The sequence below is a fragment of the Sminthopsis crassicaudata genome, chromosome 4, assembly GCF_048593235.1.
Source record: "Sminthopsis crassicaudata isolate SCR6 chromosome 4, ASM4859323v1, whole genome shotgun sequence".
Lineage (NCBI taxonomy): Eukaryota > Metazoa > Chordata > Mammalia > Dasyuromorphia > Dasyuridae > Sminthopsis > Sminthopsis crassicaudata.
In genome coordinates this window covers 372,908,693-372,928,850 of record NC_133620.1, presented here as the reverse complement: position 1 = coordinate 372,928,850, position 20,158 = coordinate 372,908,693, and the positions used below count along the sequence as shown (strand labels likewise).

The 20,158-nt window shown below is 37.7% G+C and overlaps 1 protein-coding gene across 7 annotated transcripts in view; it reads left to right on the top strand.

Annotated features, from left to right (window-relative positions):
* Positions 1-20,158, top strand: part of KCNN3 (potassium calcium-activated channel subfamily N member 3) — a 396,953-nt gene that overhangs the window by 341,508 nt on the left and 35,287 nt on the right. For all 7 annotated transcript variants that reach the window (XM_074262168.1, XM_074262166.1, XM_074262167.1 and 4 more), the window contains one exon: positions 19,719-19,860. In XM_074262168.1, coding sequence (XP_074118269.1) covers positions 19,719-19,860 — 142 coding nt within the window. The remainder of the gene's footprint in view (positions 1-19,718; positions 19,861-20,158) is intronic.

Sequence of the window (20,158 nt, the reverse complement as noted above, 5' to 3'; positions counted from 1 at the left end):
TATGTGACATTTTTAGAATCTTAAAAGCCATGTCATCTTTGTTTCTCTGATCATCTCAATCACATAATCAGTCTTTTTGAAAGAGGGAAAAGTGTTTTATGTGTTCCTGCCACGCTATGGCATTATTGACTAAAGGTAGGTCTGAAGAACCTGACCTTCTACTGACCCAAAGCTTTCTTCTATATTAATAAACATGGCCAAGATTCACAAAAGGGAGGCAAAAAAGAAGATATTGTGAGGAAATGTTCCTTTTTCAACATGTTGGTTTTCTCTACATCTAGACATTTTATTAGAATTTCCAGATCAGGAAATATGCAAACATGAGGGGAAAGGAGAAGAAAAGGAAACATTATGAATGGAGACACTGGTTCACAAGATCTTGCCAGAGGAGCCAGCTGTTGTTTTTAGGTTGACAATAACCTGTCTTGGAGGGAGGAGTGGACTGCAGTAGCCACAGCAGCTGAATGCCATCAAAGAGAGAGAACATGAATTTTAAACTCTCCACTGACATCTCATGCATGTTCAAAACACTTAAGACCCAGAAAAGAAGAGCAAAGCAAAAGCTAAGCACACTTAAAACTTAACCACACCCCACGAGGGTCCTCAAAGGGCACCTCCTTCATGCACATTTGATCACACCATCATTGTGACAATTCTTGAAGGTATTGAAGGTGACTTACAAATCTCAACTATGGAAATCCTACAAAACAAACTTATCCCCCCACATCCCCATACATATGCACCCCCACCCATACACACAAACAAATCCTCAATAATCATTGGAAGAAAATTGTTGAGTTCAAGGCAAGTCATAACACGTTCATCTTCCAAAGAGGATGGCTCAGCTTTGTTTTTCCCTTTTTGAAAAAGAATGTGACAGCCTGCAATGCTGCTACTGTCAGCTCTCAGTGCCGGGAATAAAGGACTAGCTAAAGACTTGCTTTGGAAAGATTCAAGGCTGTTACCTTGAATTACCTGAGAGAGGGAAGCATTCTTATTTTCCCCTGAATTCCAGAACCAACTTGGGAAGAACAGCAAGGCAGCCATGAGTCTGATCGGGTACAGGGATTTTCTTTTCTGTATACATCTTCCTATGAATATTCATTTACTTATGAAGTCTCCAAAGCCGTTTACTTTCTATTTTCGGGAAGGTCTTTGTTGGGGAAACTGTATTTTTAAGAAAAGAACTTTTTAAAAAACTAAGTGAATTCACCAATCAACAGAATAAGCAGCTGGGGGGACCGTTCCTTCTCTGTGCCATTCTTTCCCAGATGACTTTGAATGTCAACAGCCCTCATGTTTCCCTCCCACTCCCATGATCCAAAGGATTTCTCAAATATTCCTCAATTAAGCCTTATGCTACCTTTAAGAAGTGCAGATTCCACCCCATTCTCTGCATAAAACTGGAGTCAGGTGCCCTGGTACAGTGATTTGCACCCCTGGGATAGAAATAAAAGACTAAACTAAAGTGAATTGAAGACCTCCCAGTCGGTTGGAGGAGGCAGGAAAGGGAACAAAACATGGGGAGTTGATGTCATTTTCCCCTCTTTAACAACTGTCAGGCTTTCCTAATGTGTCCTGGAGAACATCCAGTTCCTTTGGACTCAGAGGCATTAATCTTACTAGTAGTGATTAAGCAGGTATTTAACATCCAGGTGGTCCCCCGACTTACAACACCTGACTTACGAATGACCCAGTTATCTGACTAACCACCTTCCCCTGTTCCCTATAGGAGAATATGCTGTCTCTGATGTGAAAGAGGCATAAATTCAAAAGTAAAGGTTAGTAGTTGTGAAAAGCAAAAACACCTTTAGAGAGAATGGCTTCCAGGTGGCAAACTTCCAAGCAAAGATGACCTGCCCCTGTGGTAACTTCCTTGCCCCCTAAGTACCCCTTCTGAATTGCCTGAATCTAATCAATTTTCATTGTTGTATCCCCCCAAGTTCACTAATGACAAATTCATTTGGAAAAATGATCAGATATTTCTGACACAGTTAAAGAATTATTTCTTGATCGTATATAACAGTGAGAATTTAATCTGATAGCTTTCTTAAAACATCTGAGACTGGCTGCAAGGAATGGCCATTTTTACTTGAGGAAAAATATAGGTACATAATTTTGGAATGGGGTTCTGTAGGGGCAAAAAAGCAGGATATTAGCATTAAGAACCCAGAGGGAAGGAAGGCAGACAGCTGTACTGGAAGATGCGGCATCCATACAGCTGTTGGCCATCATTAATGACTCCATTTCCCCATAAGAGTATGTAGATTGAAGGTTTTGCTGTTGATGGTCATGATCCAGCACTGTTGAGTAGTTGAATAAGCAAAGAAGGCTGAGTTCCATTGGACAATAACAGTGAAATTGAGTCACTGTGCATGTGTGGGTAAGAGGGACTGTTTACAGAAATATGGTGAGGGGGTGGCTGGAATAATACTCAGTTATTTGGAAGACTCTATGGAGAAGTTAAGTAGCTAGATGGTATAGTGGGTAGAGTTCTAAGATTGAAGTCAGAAAGGCTCATCTTCCCAAGTTCAAATCTGGAACTTAATAGCTATGTGATACGGGCAAGTTATTCACCCCTCTTTGCCTCAGCTCTCTCATCTATAAAATGAGCTGGAGAAGGAAATGGAAACTACTTCAGTATCTTTTCCAAGAAAGCCCCAAATGGTGTCATGAAAAGTCAGAACTGAACTATAAGAGTTGAAATCAAGAATTTTTATGAAGCACCTACTATGTACCAGGGCAATATGCTCAGCACTAGAGATACAAAGAAAAGCCACTAAAAGTTCCTGCTCTCAAGGAGCTCAGTCTCTAAAGAGAAAATATACCAAAAGTCATAAGCAAATAAGATAGTGACAGGAAGTACTAAAAAAGATTTTTTATTTTTTTTAACTTTTCAATAGTATTTTATTTTTCCAAATACATGTAAAGATAGTTTTAAACATTCTTTTTATAAGATTTTGAGTTCCAAATTTTTTTCTCCTTTCCTCCTCCTTCCCCAAGACAACGAGCAATATGATATAGGCTATACATGTACAATTATTTTAAACATATTTCCATATTAGTCATGTTGTGAAAGAAAAATCAGAACAAAAGGGAAAAACCACAAGAAAGAAAAAACCAAAAAAGGTGAAAATGCTATGCTTTGATCCATATTCAGTCTCCATCATTCTCCCTCTGCATGAGAATGGCATTTTCCATCCCAAATCTATTGGAATTGTCTTGGACCCCCCTATTGTTGAAAAAAGCTAAGTCAATCATAACAGATGATCACATAAATAATCTTGTTGCCATTGCACATAGAAAGATTAGTAATGGGGGTTGGCAGAGGATGGCATAAAGCCCTGAGGCCATGTGTCAACTGGACTCTAAGGTTCAGTTCCCTTCCACAGAATGATCTCATTGTTCTGTAGTCTGGGATAATTCCCTTCTCTGATCTGGATACGTGATTGATACAATTCCAAGTACCCAATAGACAGGAGAAGGGGGAAATAGCTTGGGGATAGGGATAGGAGAAAGAGGGGAAAACAATGTATACAGAGCATGGATATGAATGTAACTAGTGGCAGATGGAAAGTACTTGTGGGTATATGAGAGGATCTACATCATGGTAAACCTCATGTCACTCTATCTGGACATTGGTGCCTTAAGAGAAAGTATGAGAACTTGGAAGAGGGACACAGAAAGGAAGACAAATAGGTGCCTAAAACTCCGATTACTTAAAATGTGACATCAGGGCCTCCTATTATACTTAATTCATTGGCATTTATATGCCCCCAGAAACCGGTGTTTAGGGATGTCAACTTCTTCCCCTGGGGTGTATTATCCCTGTTCTTGGAACCTCTCAGTCCTCATTCAGCCCATAGTTAGTGATGAAGTAAGGGGGGCCCATAGAATAGTCAATGGATCACTATCATAGGCTAGTAGATGTCAGATGAGGAACTGAGGCAAAGAGTGGTCAATGATTTACCTTCTCTCCTAAGACATGACCCATGGTTGAACATTCCCCTAATTCTCTTGGGGCCATAAACTAAACTGGGTAGGATTATGCCTATCCCCTTCCCAAGTGAATTTGCCATGAGTAATGGGATCCCCTGCTACAGCAGTTTTGCACTATTGCCACTACATACTCTTATAGCTAAGCTCTGGGTCCATTGCCGCGTTTTCCTGTCTTTCACCCCATCCTCTTTGCCTCTCTTTCCCCACTTTCCTCCTGAAACAACTCAGAAATGTATCATTCACAAAAATAGAATCTGATCAGTCTCTCTCATCATTGCTCCCCAAAACTGATATTACTGTGTAGGAAGGTACTAGGAAACAGATCCTGCACACAGTGTTGAATCAACAGGACTTGATTCAAAGGTGGGACTTGCTAGCCTCCTACATTTGCCCTGCTAACTTCTCTCTCCACGTTCTTCCAAAGAGAGGCTTACACTCAACTTGTTAGTGAGCCAACACGCAGACACTCCCTCAGTCTCTATCATAACCAAAGTCTTTCTTCCTCATACTACATTCATTCAGGCTCAGTTCTCCCTTTACCTCATTCATATTACTGAATAACTATGTCTACTATGCATCCCCCAGGCTAGTCTTTATCTACCACTCTGCCAATCTGATCATAAGTATCAAGAGAATATCCTGATGCTGTTTAATATGCCAATGAAATTGTGGGCAGCCAGATCCTAGCATAGCCTCTGCCTATCAATGTGGGCATTCCCTAAATCTCACAAAAAGAAAGGAACCCCCCCTTTTCACTCTTCTTCTTGCTTCCTTTTTCTTCCTTCTAGGCCCCATGAATGCCTGCTTAAAAGCTCAAGCTAGTACAATGAGTATTATGGTTCAGTTACATTATGACTTAGTCTTTTGTGTCCTGGACTGAGAGCATAACCACCATTTGTGACAAAAGGCATAACAAGTTCCAAACCATTGACTTACAGATGAACTTTTGAAAGATGACCCATTTATAAGGAGGAGATGGCCAGAAAGTATACTTTAGAGATGATTTATGCTCATCACTAACCCTAGATTGTATACATCCTCCCCAGGATTTCAGACTTTATTCTTCCAACCCCGTCTCAGTTTCCATCTTTGGCAGCTAACCAGCTCTGACAGGTATGGGGCAAAGAGGCAGACAGAGAATGGTAGAAAAAAGCTGCTGTTTCTCTGCTCAATAGTCTTCCATTCCCTCCTCTCCCTTCTGGAGGCCCATTGCAATTAGTGACCCAATTAACAAATATATATTAAATGCCTATTTGAAAAGGAGAGTGCAGAAATAGAAAAATCAAGCAAGAAACAAGAATTTATCAAATGCTCTATGCAGTACTAGGCAGAGAAAATACAAAGACCAAAATGAAATAATTCCTGCCCTCAATGAGTTCAGTCAGCTAAACTCAAAAATATTTATGAAATACCATATGCCAGAAACTACACTAAATGCTGAGGATACAAAGAAAGTAAAAACAGAGTTCCTGCCCACAGAGTATTTTTGTCCCAATGGTGAAGGCAACATGCAAAAAAAAAATTTGTACAATCAACATATATTATATAGATGAATTGTATATCTAAATCTGATCAAGACAATGACGCAAAACAATTCTGAAGGATTCATGATGAAAGATGCTACCCACCTGTTTACATATATCTACATGTATATTATGTATTATAGGTGGAAAGTAATCCCATAAGGAAAGCACTAACAGTAGTGAGAAGTATCCAGAAAGGTCTCTTGTAGAAGGAGTGATTCATTCAATTTGGTTCAATTCAGTAGACATTTTTAAATTATCTACTATGTGCCAAGCACTGTGCTAAATACTGTGGGTACAAATAAGAAAAATAAAGACATTAGGGTACTTCCATAGAGTTAAGACCATGCAGTGGACCAAAGCTCACTTTGAGCTATGAAGTTCAAGCCCAGCTCTCTATAAAGGGAAGTTTTGAGTGGAGATTCACCCTCACCTTCATCCTCTAATATAAGGGGAAATAAGGTTGATTGATTGAGTTGGAAGGTGTGGAATTTCAAGGGTGAGCTAAATAGCATGATGATGAAGGGAAACATATCATAGATATGCATACAATATGGGTTCAGTGTTCTGCTCTACCCTAGCTTTTCCATTAGCCCTTCCCCTGGAAAGGAGACTGGTTGTATAAGAACAAGTAATGAACTGATAAAACTAATTTAGCCCAAAGTAGGAGAAAAACAGGAAACAGGAAAATTTTACGGGAAGTTTCTCTGACAAATGCCTCATTTCTAAAATATATAGGGAACTGAGCCAAATTTATAAAAATAAGAGTCATTCCCTAGTTGATACATAGTCAAACATGAACAGGCAGTTTTCAGAAAAAGAAATCAAAGCTATCAATAGTTACAAGAAAAAAATGCTCTAAATTACTACTGATTAGAGAAATACAAATTAAAACAATTGAGATTCCACCTCACATTCGTTAGCTAAAATAACACAAAAGAAAAATGATAAATGCTGGAGGCAATGTGGAAAAACTGGGTCACCAATGCCCTGATGGGGGAATTGTGAACTAGTCTAACCATTCTGGAGAACAATTTAGAACTTCACCCAAAGGACTATAAAACTGTGCATACCATTTGATCTAGCAATATCACTACTAAGTCTATATCCCAAGTAGATTTCTTTAAAAAATGAAAAGGACTTATATCTACAAAAATATTTATAGCAGCTCATTTTTGGCAGCAATAAATTGGAAATTGAAGGGATGTCCATCAATTAGAGAATGACGGAACAATTGCAATGTATGATTGTGATGAAATGCTATTGTAGTAAATGACTAGTGAGATGATTTCAGAAAAACCTGTGAAGACATATGTGAATTCATGCAAAGTGAAGTGAGCAGAACCAGGAAAACAGTGTTCACATTAACAGCAATATTGTAAGAATGATCAACCGAGAAAAGCTTGGTTATTCTGATCAAGACAATGATCCAAAACAATTCTGAAGGACTCATGATGAAAGATGCTACCCACCTCCAGAGAGAATTGATGAATTATAAATGCAAATAATAGCATGCTTTTTCTACTTTATTTTATTATTTTACTTGTGTTTTCTTTTACAACATGGTTAATATGAAAATGTTTTATGTTACTTCATATGTATAATCAATGTCAAATTATCTCAAAGAGAAAAGAAGGGCATGAAGGAAGGAGAGAATTTGGAACTCAAAGTCTTAAATTTAGTGTTAAAAATTGTACATGTGATTGGGAAATATTTAACAAATTTTTTTAAATTGTACATGTGACATGTACATTCCTTGTCAGGGCCAGTAGGAATGCTTACTCAGAATGTACCAGTTTGTGTTGTTTGTATACCTATGATACTACACATATAAGTAAAGTAATTGAGGCAAAGCATTAATAAATCAAATATTTTACTAAGTATCCACTGTGTGCCAGGCACTATGTTGGGTATTAATAATTGTTATTGTTATTTATTCATTTTTCAGTAATGCCTGACTCTTTATTATCCCATTTGAGGTTTTCTTGGTAAAAAAGCTGGAATTGTTTGCTTTTTTTTTCTCCAGATCATTTTGCAGATGAGGAAACTAAAGCAAACAGGAGCAAGTGACAAGTAGGAATATATGAGGTCAGATTTGAATTCAGGAAGATGAAAAGTCTTCCTGACTCTAGGCATTGCAGTCTGTGCACTATCGTACCTCTTAGCAGCCCAGACACCGAGAATACAAAATTCTGTATGATAAACAGCCTCTACTCTCAAAAAGTTAACATTCTATCAGATACTTTTGTAACACTAACATCTGGAGAGAACAAGAAAAGTTTTATACAGAGGTAGCACTTGGGATTACTTTGAAAGAAGCTAGAAATTCCAAGAGATGAGAATAAGGGGGGATTCTTCCCAGGCACTAAGGGATAACCCCCAAATTCTTGGGGATATATGGAATATTGTGTATGGGGACTAGCATAGAGGTCAGTTTGGTTAGAGAGCAGACTATGGGGAAAAGAGGAAGGAGTGGTAAGTCTAAAAAGTTAGTCTGGAGTCAGTCTATGGAGGGTTTTAAATGACAAACATAGAATTTCTATTTTATCCTAAACGCAATGAAAAGCTGCTACAGAGAAAGGAACAATGAACCTGTGGAAGATGACAAGATCTCTAAGAGAGTGGGTATATTCTAGAGAGGAAATAGGGTCCAGGACTGATCTTTGGAGGACTGCTAGAGTTAGGGGACCAGAAATGGGTGCTGATCCAGCAAAGGAGATTGAGAGAAGTAGCTAAATAGCTAGGACAAAGCAATGTTACAAAAATCTAAAGAGGAAAGACATGTCCAGTAGGAGAGGGGCTGATGGTGTCAAATGCCAAAGAACAGCAACAAGCATTTCAAGTGCTTATTAATTACAGCCAGGATGCTTAACACAAGTTCACTGGATCTGGTGATTGTTTGTTGTTGCCAGTCATGTCTGATTCTATATGACCCTATTTGGGGTTTTCTTGGCAGAAATAGTGGAGGGGTTTGTCATTTCCTCCTCCAGCTCATTTTATAGATGAGGAAATTGAGGCAAATATGATTAAGTCACTTAGCCAGGGTCACACAGCTAATACGTATCTGAGGCCAGATTTGAATTCAGGAAGATGATTCTTCCTAACTCCAGGTCCCAGAACTCTATCCATTGCATCACTTAGCTGTGTGGATTTGGCAATTAGATCATAATTTACCCTAGAGAGAATAATTTCAGTTGAGTGATGAGATCAGAAACCAGATCGTAAAGGTTTGAGCCTTAGGATCTGAGTTCAAACCCCAGCTTTGCTATCTACTAACTGTGTGATCATGGGCTATTAACCTAAATTTTCCATATTTCTGTTCTCTCATCTTTAATATTGCTTGCACTACCAAGGTAGTCAGGAAATTATGTAAGCCTTAAATGTGAGATCCAATACTAACTAGCAATGTATCCATAGGCAAGTCACTTTAATTCTCTGAGTCTCAGTTGCCTATTATATAAAATAGGTATATTCTTGAACTACCAATTTTATAAGGATATGGAGAGAAAAGAATTTAGGAACTCTATAGTATTTCATAAATGTGCATTATTATGACTAATTTTGTTATAATAGTACTTATTATTGTATGTTATTATTACTATGCAATGAAATTCAACTAAACAGCATTTCTTAAGCCTGTAATAGGTATACAGTACTCTGTTAAATGTTAGGAATGGATGCATAGATTAAAATCATTTTCAAGATATATAATCCTTTTGTATGTATAAAAGTACTCATATTCCTATACATATATATTATACACACAAATACATATGTATATACATATGTAAATGTGTATGCATGTGTATATACCTGTATATTTACATATATATTATTGGGGGGGCAAGATATAAATCCACATTAGGCCTTAGTTTCCTCATCTGTAAAATTTATTATTATATTATTAAAATATATTATTATAAAATTAGAATTATATTAGGCCTTTGAGGAACTTTCAAATTCTAGATTTATGATCTTGTGTCTACTACTTTATTTCTTTTTTTTATTTTTTATTTTTTAGTGGCAGCATGGCATTATGGCTAGAGAGCTGAACTTAGAAAGATCTAGGTTCAAATCCTAACTCAGACACTAGTTATGTGACCCTGGGCAACTAACTTAACTTCTCTGAGACTTAGTTTCTTCCTCTGTCAAATGATGACAGTGTACTCAGTAGTGTCTAACATGCCTTCCAACTCTGATCTATGATTCTTTGAACTAGAGAAATCAGGGAAAACTTACACAAGAGTGGAAGGCTTCTAAAAATCAGTGATGGAGAGGGAGTATACTCCAGGTGTTGTGGATGAACTGAACAAAGGAAGTGGAAGATTAAGCACCACATTCAGAGCTGGGAGTAGTACAATACCCATGGTCCTTAGTCCTTATCTTCAAGAACCTTTCAATCTAAATAGAACTGTAAGGGGGTAGGGAGAAGAAGGAAGGAGAAGACAAGATAGCAATTAGCAATCTCTGCAGGATGGCCCAAATGAGTGGTATGGACAGCCAGTCAATAAGTTACTGGGGTTACAAAAGATTATCAAAAAATTCCAAAACAAAAAAAAAAAAAGATTTTCCCTGCTCTTGAGGAGCTCACAAACTAATGAAAGACAACCAGCAAAAAAATACAAATACAAATACAAACACAAATGTACAGACATGGTTAGGGAGGCCCATCTTCCTGAATTAAAATCCAACTTCAGATATTTACTAGTCATGTGATCTTGGGCAAGTCACTTAACCCTGTTTGCCTCAGTTTTAAAATGAGTTGGAGAAGGAAATGGCAAATTACTTCAAGATCTCTGCCAAAAAAATTCCAAATGGGGTCATGAAAAGTCAGATATCACTGAAATGACCCAAACACATATACAGACAAGCTAAATATAGGATGAAAAAGAAATAATAGAGGAAGGCACTTCCTGTACAAGATGGGATTTTAGTTGGAATTTAGTTGGGAGGAGATAGAGGAGGGAATTCCAGTTATGGGAGGTGAAGGGCAGGGAAGATTGGCCAGAGAAAATGCTCAGAACTGAGAAATAGGATTTCTTATATGTGGACATCATAGAGACCAGTGAATCAACAAGCATTTATTAAGGGTTTACTACATGCAAGACATTATGCTAAGTTCTGGAAATTCAAAGGATGACACACAAAAACAGACCATTAATAGAAGAGACAACATGTAAGTAATTAGGGACATACAAGATATATAAAGAATAGATGGAAAATAATCAGAAAGTAGAGGCGTTAGCAGCTGGAGAAGATGAAGCAAGGCCTCTTGTAGAAGGTAGGATTTGAGCTGAATTTTGAAGGAAGCCTGAGAAGCTAAGAGAAAGGAGAGCATTCCAGGTATAGAAAGGTCCAAATATGGGAGATGATGACATTTCCTGTTTAAGGAACAACAAGTTCACCAGTGTAATTCAATCATAGCATTGATTCTCCACATAGAATATGTGGAGGAGAGTGATATCTAAAAAGGGGCAGCTAGATGGCTCATTGGATAAAATGCCACGTCTGGAGTTAGGAAGATTCATCTTCCCAAGGTGAATCTGGTTTACTAGCTGTGTGAACCTGGGCAAGTTACTTATCCCTGTTTGCTTCAGTTTCCTCATCTGTAAAATAAATTGGAAAAGGAAATAGCAAACCATTCCAGTACTTTTGTCAAGAAAACTCCAAATAGGATCATAAAGAGTCAGACATCACTGGAAAAAAAAACTATATCTAAGAAGAACAAAAAAGTAGAAAATACATTAAATGCCAGAGGACCTTATATTTTGTTCTGGGGGTAATAAGGAGCCACTAGAGTTTATTGAATAGAAATGTGTGCATTAGATGGAAGAAGGGTTGATGTGAAGAGAGATGAACAAGATCAATTAAAACATTTTCAATAGTCAAAGTGAAAGATGGTAGCTCTTACCTAGGATGTGAGTTATTTATCATAAAGGAAACAAAAATAATTGATGTGAAGTAGAAATAACAATTTTTCAACAGATTTGATGTGTAAGGGAGGTATCATAGATGATATTTTAGGTAATTCTCAAGAGTAATAAGTTCACAAAAAGGAAGGTGTTTTTGGCTGGGGGAGATAATCAGTTCTGTTTTTGAGATGCCTAATGATATGGTTTTAGGCAGTACCAAATGTTGGGCTTTGATCATGTGAAGAGTTCACAATAGCCATTCTCTTTGGCAAAACATAGGTTGATTTAGGAGAAGAGGTTACAGACAAAATGAGGAATTGTAATAGCAAGAATGGTAAATATGAAATAGAGTTGAGAGAGTATATAGTTAGCAATGAAAGGGATTTTAACAATGATAGAATGGAATTTTAATGATGGAAAAGACAAGTTCCCTAATAGAATTTACACTTAACCAGGAGAAAGGAAATACCTAATGATTGGGGGCATGTTGTTAGCTGGCAAGTTAGATCCATAGAAGATTTTAGCACCCTAAAAGAGTTAGCTATACAGAGAAAGATACCATGAGCCAGGGTGGGGAGGGGGTGAGAGGAGAAACAACAGGTGGCATGGAGGGGAGGAAAAGACACCATGAGGCAGAATGCCACTGTGGGCTGTCACCCCAAGGCAGATTCAGCAAAGAAAGCATGAATCATGGACCGAATTATAAAGGAAATTTAACCTCAAGAGTCTGACATAACTTGGATTTCTTGGCTGGACATAGCAAGATGGGGCCACCCACAGAGGGGGACCTCCACAGAGGATGGGAGCAAAAGGCTGAAATGATCTCTATCAGTACCTCTCCTTCCCTGCCCCAGGGAACAATTCCATCAATGCTCCAGTCCTTCTCTGCCAACTGATTTCATCTCCTATGAAAAATCTAGTTCAAAAAATCTAGTTCTAGTCCTCAGAAGGTAACTGATGATAAGGGATTGTAGGTAAAGAGAGTAAGGAAGGAAAGATAGATATAACTACAGAGGGATGATTTTTATATATTTGATATAATATATATTGAAATAATAATTGAATCTATAGGAGATGATGTGAAACCAAAAAAAATTTTTTTTTAAATAGGATAACTATGGAGAGATAAGAGATCCCAGAAAAAAGCCTCAGTGGCTGGGAGATGTGACACAGATGGAGTGGTCCAGAGAGATGGAGAACCAGGAGAAAACTTAAAGAATGGATGTTGTCAAGTATTAAATGCTTTAATGATGTCCAGAAGCATAAGGATTGACAAACGGTCATTATATTAAGGAAACAGTGGTGGTATAGACAGAAAGCACTGGAGTTGTTTCCAGATGGTTATTCCCCTTAAACACAGCAGAATGTAAGCACTTTGAGGGTCAGAACTTTTTCATTTTGTCTTTGTATGTCTGGCACAGTGCCTAGATGAATGGGGCAGATTCCAGATGCTTAATACATTCTTGGTAAATCGAATAGCTATTTCATGCGTGTTAGTTTGTTTTTCTGACTAGATTGTAAGCTCCTAGCAGGCAGAGGCCTTGTCTGTAATGCCTTGCTTTTAGTAGATGCTTGATTCTCACATGTTCATTTGGATCAGAGATTGAAGAGGTAGGTGTAGGGAGAAGTATCTGGCAGAGAGGAGTATAACAGTATAAAAGGAATAAGGGCCTCAGGGCCCCTCAATTTGAGGGGCTTACAGAGCCAGCGTAATGTAAACAGTAACTCCTTGGAGAGGACCCCTTGTGACTGTGGCTTTTTTTCAGCATACTTCCTGTTCTTGATCTATCCCAAGTGTCTGGGAAAGGCCTCAAGGATTTGATCTGGGCCTTTGAAGGATGAGTAGGATGTAAATGGGTGGAGAGAAAGTGAACAACATTCCAGGAGCTAAAAGGGCCAGATCAAAGACACGGGATTGGGGAAATGGCTAGACCATTTGGGGAGTCAGCCAATGTGGCTGGAATGGAATTTGTCTCTGATCATTGCTGAAAAGTAATCTTCTGTTCTTACAATTTTCTAACAAAGCAAAATAATTTTGGGCCAGCCATCCTAAAATAAGATAGGTCAGAGACCCTAAATCAGTGAGATCAGTGTGAGAAAAGTTTGTCAAAGAAACAAGTTCTAAAAAGCCTTTGAGAAAGGATGAGGGGCGGGAAGTGGGGGCGGCAGTCAGTCAATTTCAACTCATTTCCTGTCAACCTGTTGCTGTATTAGATCACAGCTACTGTCAAGATGCTAGACTCTTTGTAAGGGGACAGACTAATTCCAAATCAAGCTGGGGGATTTGGCAGCCACTTTGACAGAGTTTGCCTGTAGAAAAGGAATAACTGGTCAACTTGACTTGCTACCCTAAATGAATAAAACAGACCTTACTCACATATATTAGAGTCATAACTAACCATTTGGGGGACAACAAAATGCTGCCCTTTAGAACAAGCTGTCTAAAAAACATCCAGAAAAGGCTTTTAAAAAATAAATTCAATTAAACAGAGAGGCCTGTGGGAGAAAACCAGAGCCCCTTGGACCATAGAAGCCCCTTTGGGCAGTGTTGCACCCGTGGAAGTGCTCCACTGCGATGAGGCTGCAAAGGGTGAGGAAAGTGAAGGAGAAGAAACCTAGCATCTGCTTTAACTAATTCTTTTTCATCCCTAGGTGCTAAGCTCAGTCATTTCTTTGCTGCCGAAGGAGTCCAGGGTAATTCCAAGGATCTCTAAATTTTGATATCCTCCTAGGCAAAGTCCCAATTGAGCTATCCTAGTTATAACTTTACTTCTTTAGTATATAAGAAAAGGTAATGGAATCTTAGAGCTTGGTAGATCTGTCAGACAGACAACTATTCAGCATTCTGTCCTTTTGATATTATAGCCACTCTAAAAATAGGACTAGTCCCAACTGGCAAATAATATGTTCCAGGTTTTCTCTTCCATAGAAGGAAAGGAGGGTACCATGAGTTGAATTTAGAGAAAATCTACAAAAACTCAATGATCTTCTATTCTCTGAATGTACTTCTCATTACCTTCCATAAGTCTATTGGGAATTTTAGCTATAATATGAAAGAACTCAGGATGAAGCAAAGGGAATTACAGAAACACAGAGTGGGAAGGAACTTCTTTAGTAACCTAGCCCAACCAACAATCCCCTAGCCAACATCCTCAAGCACTCAGTGATGGTTTTTTGTTGTTGTTGTTTTGGAGATTTTTTGAGAGGCAATCAGGATTAAGTATCTTGCCCCATACATTAAGTATCTAAACACTGTCTTTCCTGATTCCGAGCCTAGCATTCTTTCCATTATGCCACCTAGATGCCTCTTCCATCTCTTTCTCCTTAATATACTTTGCACTCCAATGACAATGGCCTCCTTCAGACTTCACAATGGAGAAGATATGGGTGGTTACAGGGAAATAGGGAAGTAAACAAAACCTCTTTAAAACACTTTTTTTTTTTCATCCTACTTTTTAAAATTGTAATTTGCCACTCCGTCTTGGGTCTTGTAACTGAATGTGAAGATTGCAAAATTGTGTTTTATTATCAGTAAATGTTTGATTATTTACCTATTTTATATACCTCTACCTATAGGGGCATGGAAAAATTTCTTGGGCAAAAGAGTTGTTAGTGGAAAAGGTATAAGAAGTTCTGCTTTATGGACACTTTGGGTAATTTGTGTAATCAGAGAAGTCTCTATCTTTCTGATACTCCTTAGCTATTCCAATCTAATCTCCAAATATATTGGAAATAGAGTGAGAATTGAGAATATTATCACCAGTTCCATCCCGCCGGGGCTAGTTAGATTCATATACAGAAGGATAGAATCAAATATTTTATTCAAAGGATGAAAAACACTGGGAGCAAGACTAGATAAGGTTCTCAAAACAATCCAGTCTTCTTGAAGGATTGTAGTCAGAATAGGTGAGAGGCAGAGGGGAGTAGAATTCTATGCATGAGTATCTGTTTTCTGTAATAATTTTATTTTAAATTCTAGCTTCAATAGTCCCAATTCCTTAAGTTTAGTGGAAATTAGTTGATCAATGATGGACAGAAATAACTATACCCAGAGAAGAAACACTGGGAAGTGAATGTAACTTGTTAGCACTAATATCTGTCTGCCCAGGTTGCATGTACCTTCGGAATCTAATGTTTATTGTGCAACAAGAAAATGATATTCACACACAAAAAAAAAAAAAAAGTTTAGTGGAAATTGAATCAAAAAGTTGGGTTTCCTCTCTCTCTCCCAGACACAGAAATTTCTCTTTTACAACTCAAACCTCTAAGGAGAAAGCAGAGGGAGGGTTTTTTAGGAGTGAATCTTTCCTCTCCTACCATTCTATTTAGTAATCCCACCCTTGGGATACCTAATTTTCCCTAATTTGATACAGGCCAAGGAGCATTTATTAAGCACCTACTATGTTCATAGCATAGTGGAAAGAAAGTCAATCAAGAAGACCAGGTTCAAATCTTACCTGTGACACATTCTAGATATGTGACATTTTGGATGAGTCACTTAAGGTCTCAGTGTCCCAGGCAATGCTTTTAAGGCTATAAGTTACAGAGGGTCAGAAAAGGTACTCATCTGCATCAGAAGAGGAAAGTTTTTGGATGGGAGTGACTTATTACTAGTGAAATCACAGATACAGTCCAAAACATGCAGAGCAATGTGCTAGGTACCAGGGCTACAAAGACAAAAGTAAAAAGTAGTTCCTGCCCTCAAGGAGCTTACATTCGACTGGAAGAATATCAAATGTCAACAGATAATTGTATAGCACAGATAAGAACTAAAAATATGATTTTATTTTTATAGGGAACTCCCAGCTAAGAAAGCTTCTTCTATTATTGTTTTGTTGTTTTTCATTCATGTCTAATTTCTCATGATCCCATTTTGGGATTTTCTTGGCAAAGATCTTAGAGTGATTTGCCATTTCTTTCTCCAGATCATTTTATAGATGAGGAAACTGACGCAAACAGAGTTAAATGACTTGTCCAGGGTCACATATTTAGTAAATGTCTGAGGCCAGATTTGAACTCAAAGATGAGTCTTCCTAATTCAAAACCAATGCTCTATCCACTGTGCTATTTAGCTGCCCTCTCTACCAAGGTAGATTGGTGCTTCCCTGCCACTTTATAGTCTTAGTTGTCTAGTACATTGAAAGGGTAAGTGATTATTTGTCCAAGATGACAGTCAGTATCATTAGAGACAAGACAAGAACTCAGACCTTCCTGACTCCAAAGCATCCACTATCATGAAGGGATTCCCATAGGAAATAAGGAACTAAACCATGAAGGAAAATAGAATTCAAGAGATAGAAATGATGAAAGAATGCCTTCCAGGTAACCTCAAACACACACATACACACATACATGCACGTGTACACACACAGAGGACATCATCCTCTTCCAAAATTACTCAAGATTGACATACTCCTGCTTTACTCAGACATCTCCTTTATTCTCTATCCATATAGTACTTACTGTGCACTCTATTCATTTGAATTTGTTTATGCATTATTTTGTTTTTCCTTGTCATCATTATCAGACTGTGTCCTCTTTCCTCTCTCTAATCTGTCACCAAGGTTTATTGAAATTTGCTTGGTAAAATCCCTCTGGTTCTTTCTTTTTTGACCCTTTCACTGCCACCACTCCTCTGTTCATGTTCATGTAGCTCCACATCTAGATTAGGGCAAATACCTCCTGAGAAGTTAACTTGTCTCTCTCCTTCCCTTCTTTCAGTTTATTCCAACCCTTGGCAGACCAATCTTTCCAAACCCTGCTTTTCTAATAATGTCTGTAGTTAGAAACTGTGAGGGAAGCAGTGTTACTTACCATCACCATCACCATTATTTTAGTACATGAGGAAGCCAAGGTGAAGTGGGTTTAGCCAGAATCATCTAGCTGGCATTCAGGACAGGTCTCTGGAGCCAATATTAGTTCTCTGTTATAATACATTGCTCCTACTTAGAAACTAGCAGTGGTTCCCTATTGTCTAATTCAAAATCAGACTCTTCATTCTGGTGTTCTCTAGTCACCATTTTCTCTTTTATATAGGAAATAATAATGTACATCATCTAAAGCAGATCTCTCCTCTGTCCTTCCTCTCACACAAAGTGTTGATTTTCCATCAGAATTCCTTTCTTCTGACCTATTTTTCTATGTGGTCAAATTTTTCAAGTGCCACTTCAAGTCTTATATTCTCCATAGAGGCTTCCTCAATATCACTGGCACATGAGGTGCTCTCCTCTTCCTGATCTTCGCTAATACTTTTCATTTTAAAATTTAAAGTTTTAACACTGGATTTAAATTTTTAAATACTTAAAATTCCTTCTCTTTTCTTCTTCTTTCATTTGTATAAGTTGTATTCTCACAAAAAGAAAGTTTCTCAAGTGTAGTGAACCAGATATTTTTGTTACGTCTATCAGAATGCCAGGAAGCATTGGGTACCAGGTATTCAACAAATTGTTGGTAAATTGAATGATCATTTCTTACATGTGGATTTTGTCTTTCCAACTAGTTTCCAAACTCTTTGTAGCCTAAGTAGAGAGGAAGAGTATAGCAGATAGAGAGCTGGTCTTGGAGCTAGAAAAACTTGGGTTCAAGTCCCACCTCGTATACATACAGGCTGTGTGACCTTGGGCTTTTTATTTAGGTCCTCTAAGTCAGGGCTTCTTAATCTTTTTCTACTCATGACCTCTTTCTACCTGAAAAATACCAGGTACATAAAATATAAAATGCAAATCAAACATTTGCTGATAATAAATCATGAAGAAATTTATTTTAAAACAATTCTTTGGTATAGACACAAATTTTACTATTTATAAGAGAAGCAAATTTGCATACTAATGAGATGGATGTAATTGTTTATTTTTACATTTTTACACATACATTAAATCTTGGTGGAATATTTGTTACCTTTTGCTGCTAGTAAATTTTTGAGACTCCCACATCCAGTTAACATGACCCCATATAGAGTTGAGGTCCATAGTTTAAGAAGCTTTGTTCTAGGTGACCCTATACGACAAGTTGCAAAGAAAGAATCCACATTAATAGATAATGTTTTCTTATTTGGGTATTCCTTCAAGCAATGAAATTACAGGTCTAGCTCCATCCATATCCTATCCTCAAATGATGTTTAATAAAAGATTGGTTGCATTGAATTCACAAATTGCATAATGACTTGGGATGGGGAAGGGAGCAAATGTAGAAAACAGGAAAGAGTTCAATTTAACAAGCATTGTTAATCCCTTACTATGTATCAGATAATAGGGAAACAAAGACAAAAATAAGTCAATCCTTCTCTCAAGGTACATTCTGTTAGAGAAAAGCAATGTATACAGAAATAAATGTGAAATATATACTCAGTAAGTACAAAGTGATTTCTAGAAAAGAGCATTTTTAATCTGTAGCATTCTCAAATTAGTAATGGCAGATCTGTATTATTGTATTACATTTATACAAATGACCTTCATAAGGTCATTAATAGTTCCATGAAAAGAAAATATTAAGGGAAACAATATTAGCAGGGATCAATTGGTTCCTTTAGAATGTTGTTTACACATGTGTAGCAAGCAACACAACAAAAATAAATCTGGCAGGTAAGAAAATCAACACCAATTCTCACCTTAGAAAAGCAATCAGAGTCAACTGGGTTTTGTGGCATTAGAGTGAGTTTTGTTTATAACATAGTAATGGCATTATTAATAAACAAGATTGATCAGGACAAAGTTGGGCTGGGTATACTTGTCATCACAACTATTCCTGATTTGAGGTAGTCTGTACTAAACACTGAATCAGAGCAGCCTCTCCTCCAGTCAAGCATAAAATTTATTTCTTGGGAATATGTAAAATTTCCTCACAGGAAATTGAAAGGTGGGGGAGTAGGGTTTTGTTTTTTTGTATTTTTGGACAGTTTTTTCCCTATTCTCCAGTTGAGCAACTTAGGAAATTATAGTTTCAGATGAATCGTACCCATCAACATTGAGTCTGTCTGTTTAGTAAGGGAAATTACATTTTTCTTAAAGATTTCATCAGAACATATCAGTAACAGGAGGAGAATTATAATGGAGAATAAACATAACAGTATATTTCAAGTCTGCAGACCTCAACACAAACACAGTGAGGACTTGTATCCACTAGACAGAAGGTATCTGGAGACAGCCCTGACACCCTGGTGCTATTAGGCCATTGACCTCAGCAGCAAGAATCTCTGATTTTTTTGTCCTTCCTCATCCCATGTTTGATTACCACCCTTGATCCCATGAGTGACTATTCACCATACTGTGTGTGTTCCTCTTGGCAGGTACCACGACCAACAGGATGTAACTAGTAACTTTCTGGGTGCAATGTGGCTTATCTCCATCACATTCCTTTCCATTGGGTATGGGGACATGGTTCCTCACACATATTGTGGAAAAGGTGTCTGTCTTCTCACTGGCATCATGGTGAGTATCTATCTATCTATATATAATTTCTCCCCTCCCATCTAAACTCTGTGAACTCATACTGCTTGTTCAGGCCACAATGTTTTTCACATGATTCTTCATGTTAAAAGCTGATGGAGCTCTTCTTTGGCTGCATACATGAATCAGTAAACATTTATTAAGCACCTACCACATGCCAGATACCATGTAAAGAAAGATACAATTGGCCATGAAAAGTCAGGGTTTTCTACAGCTCATTTTTAGGTTTAGGTTTCTTCTTCTTCTTTTATTTTTTTTTACCAAGTTTCAAAATCTCTGT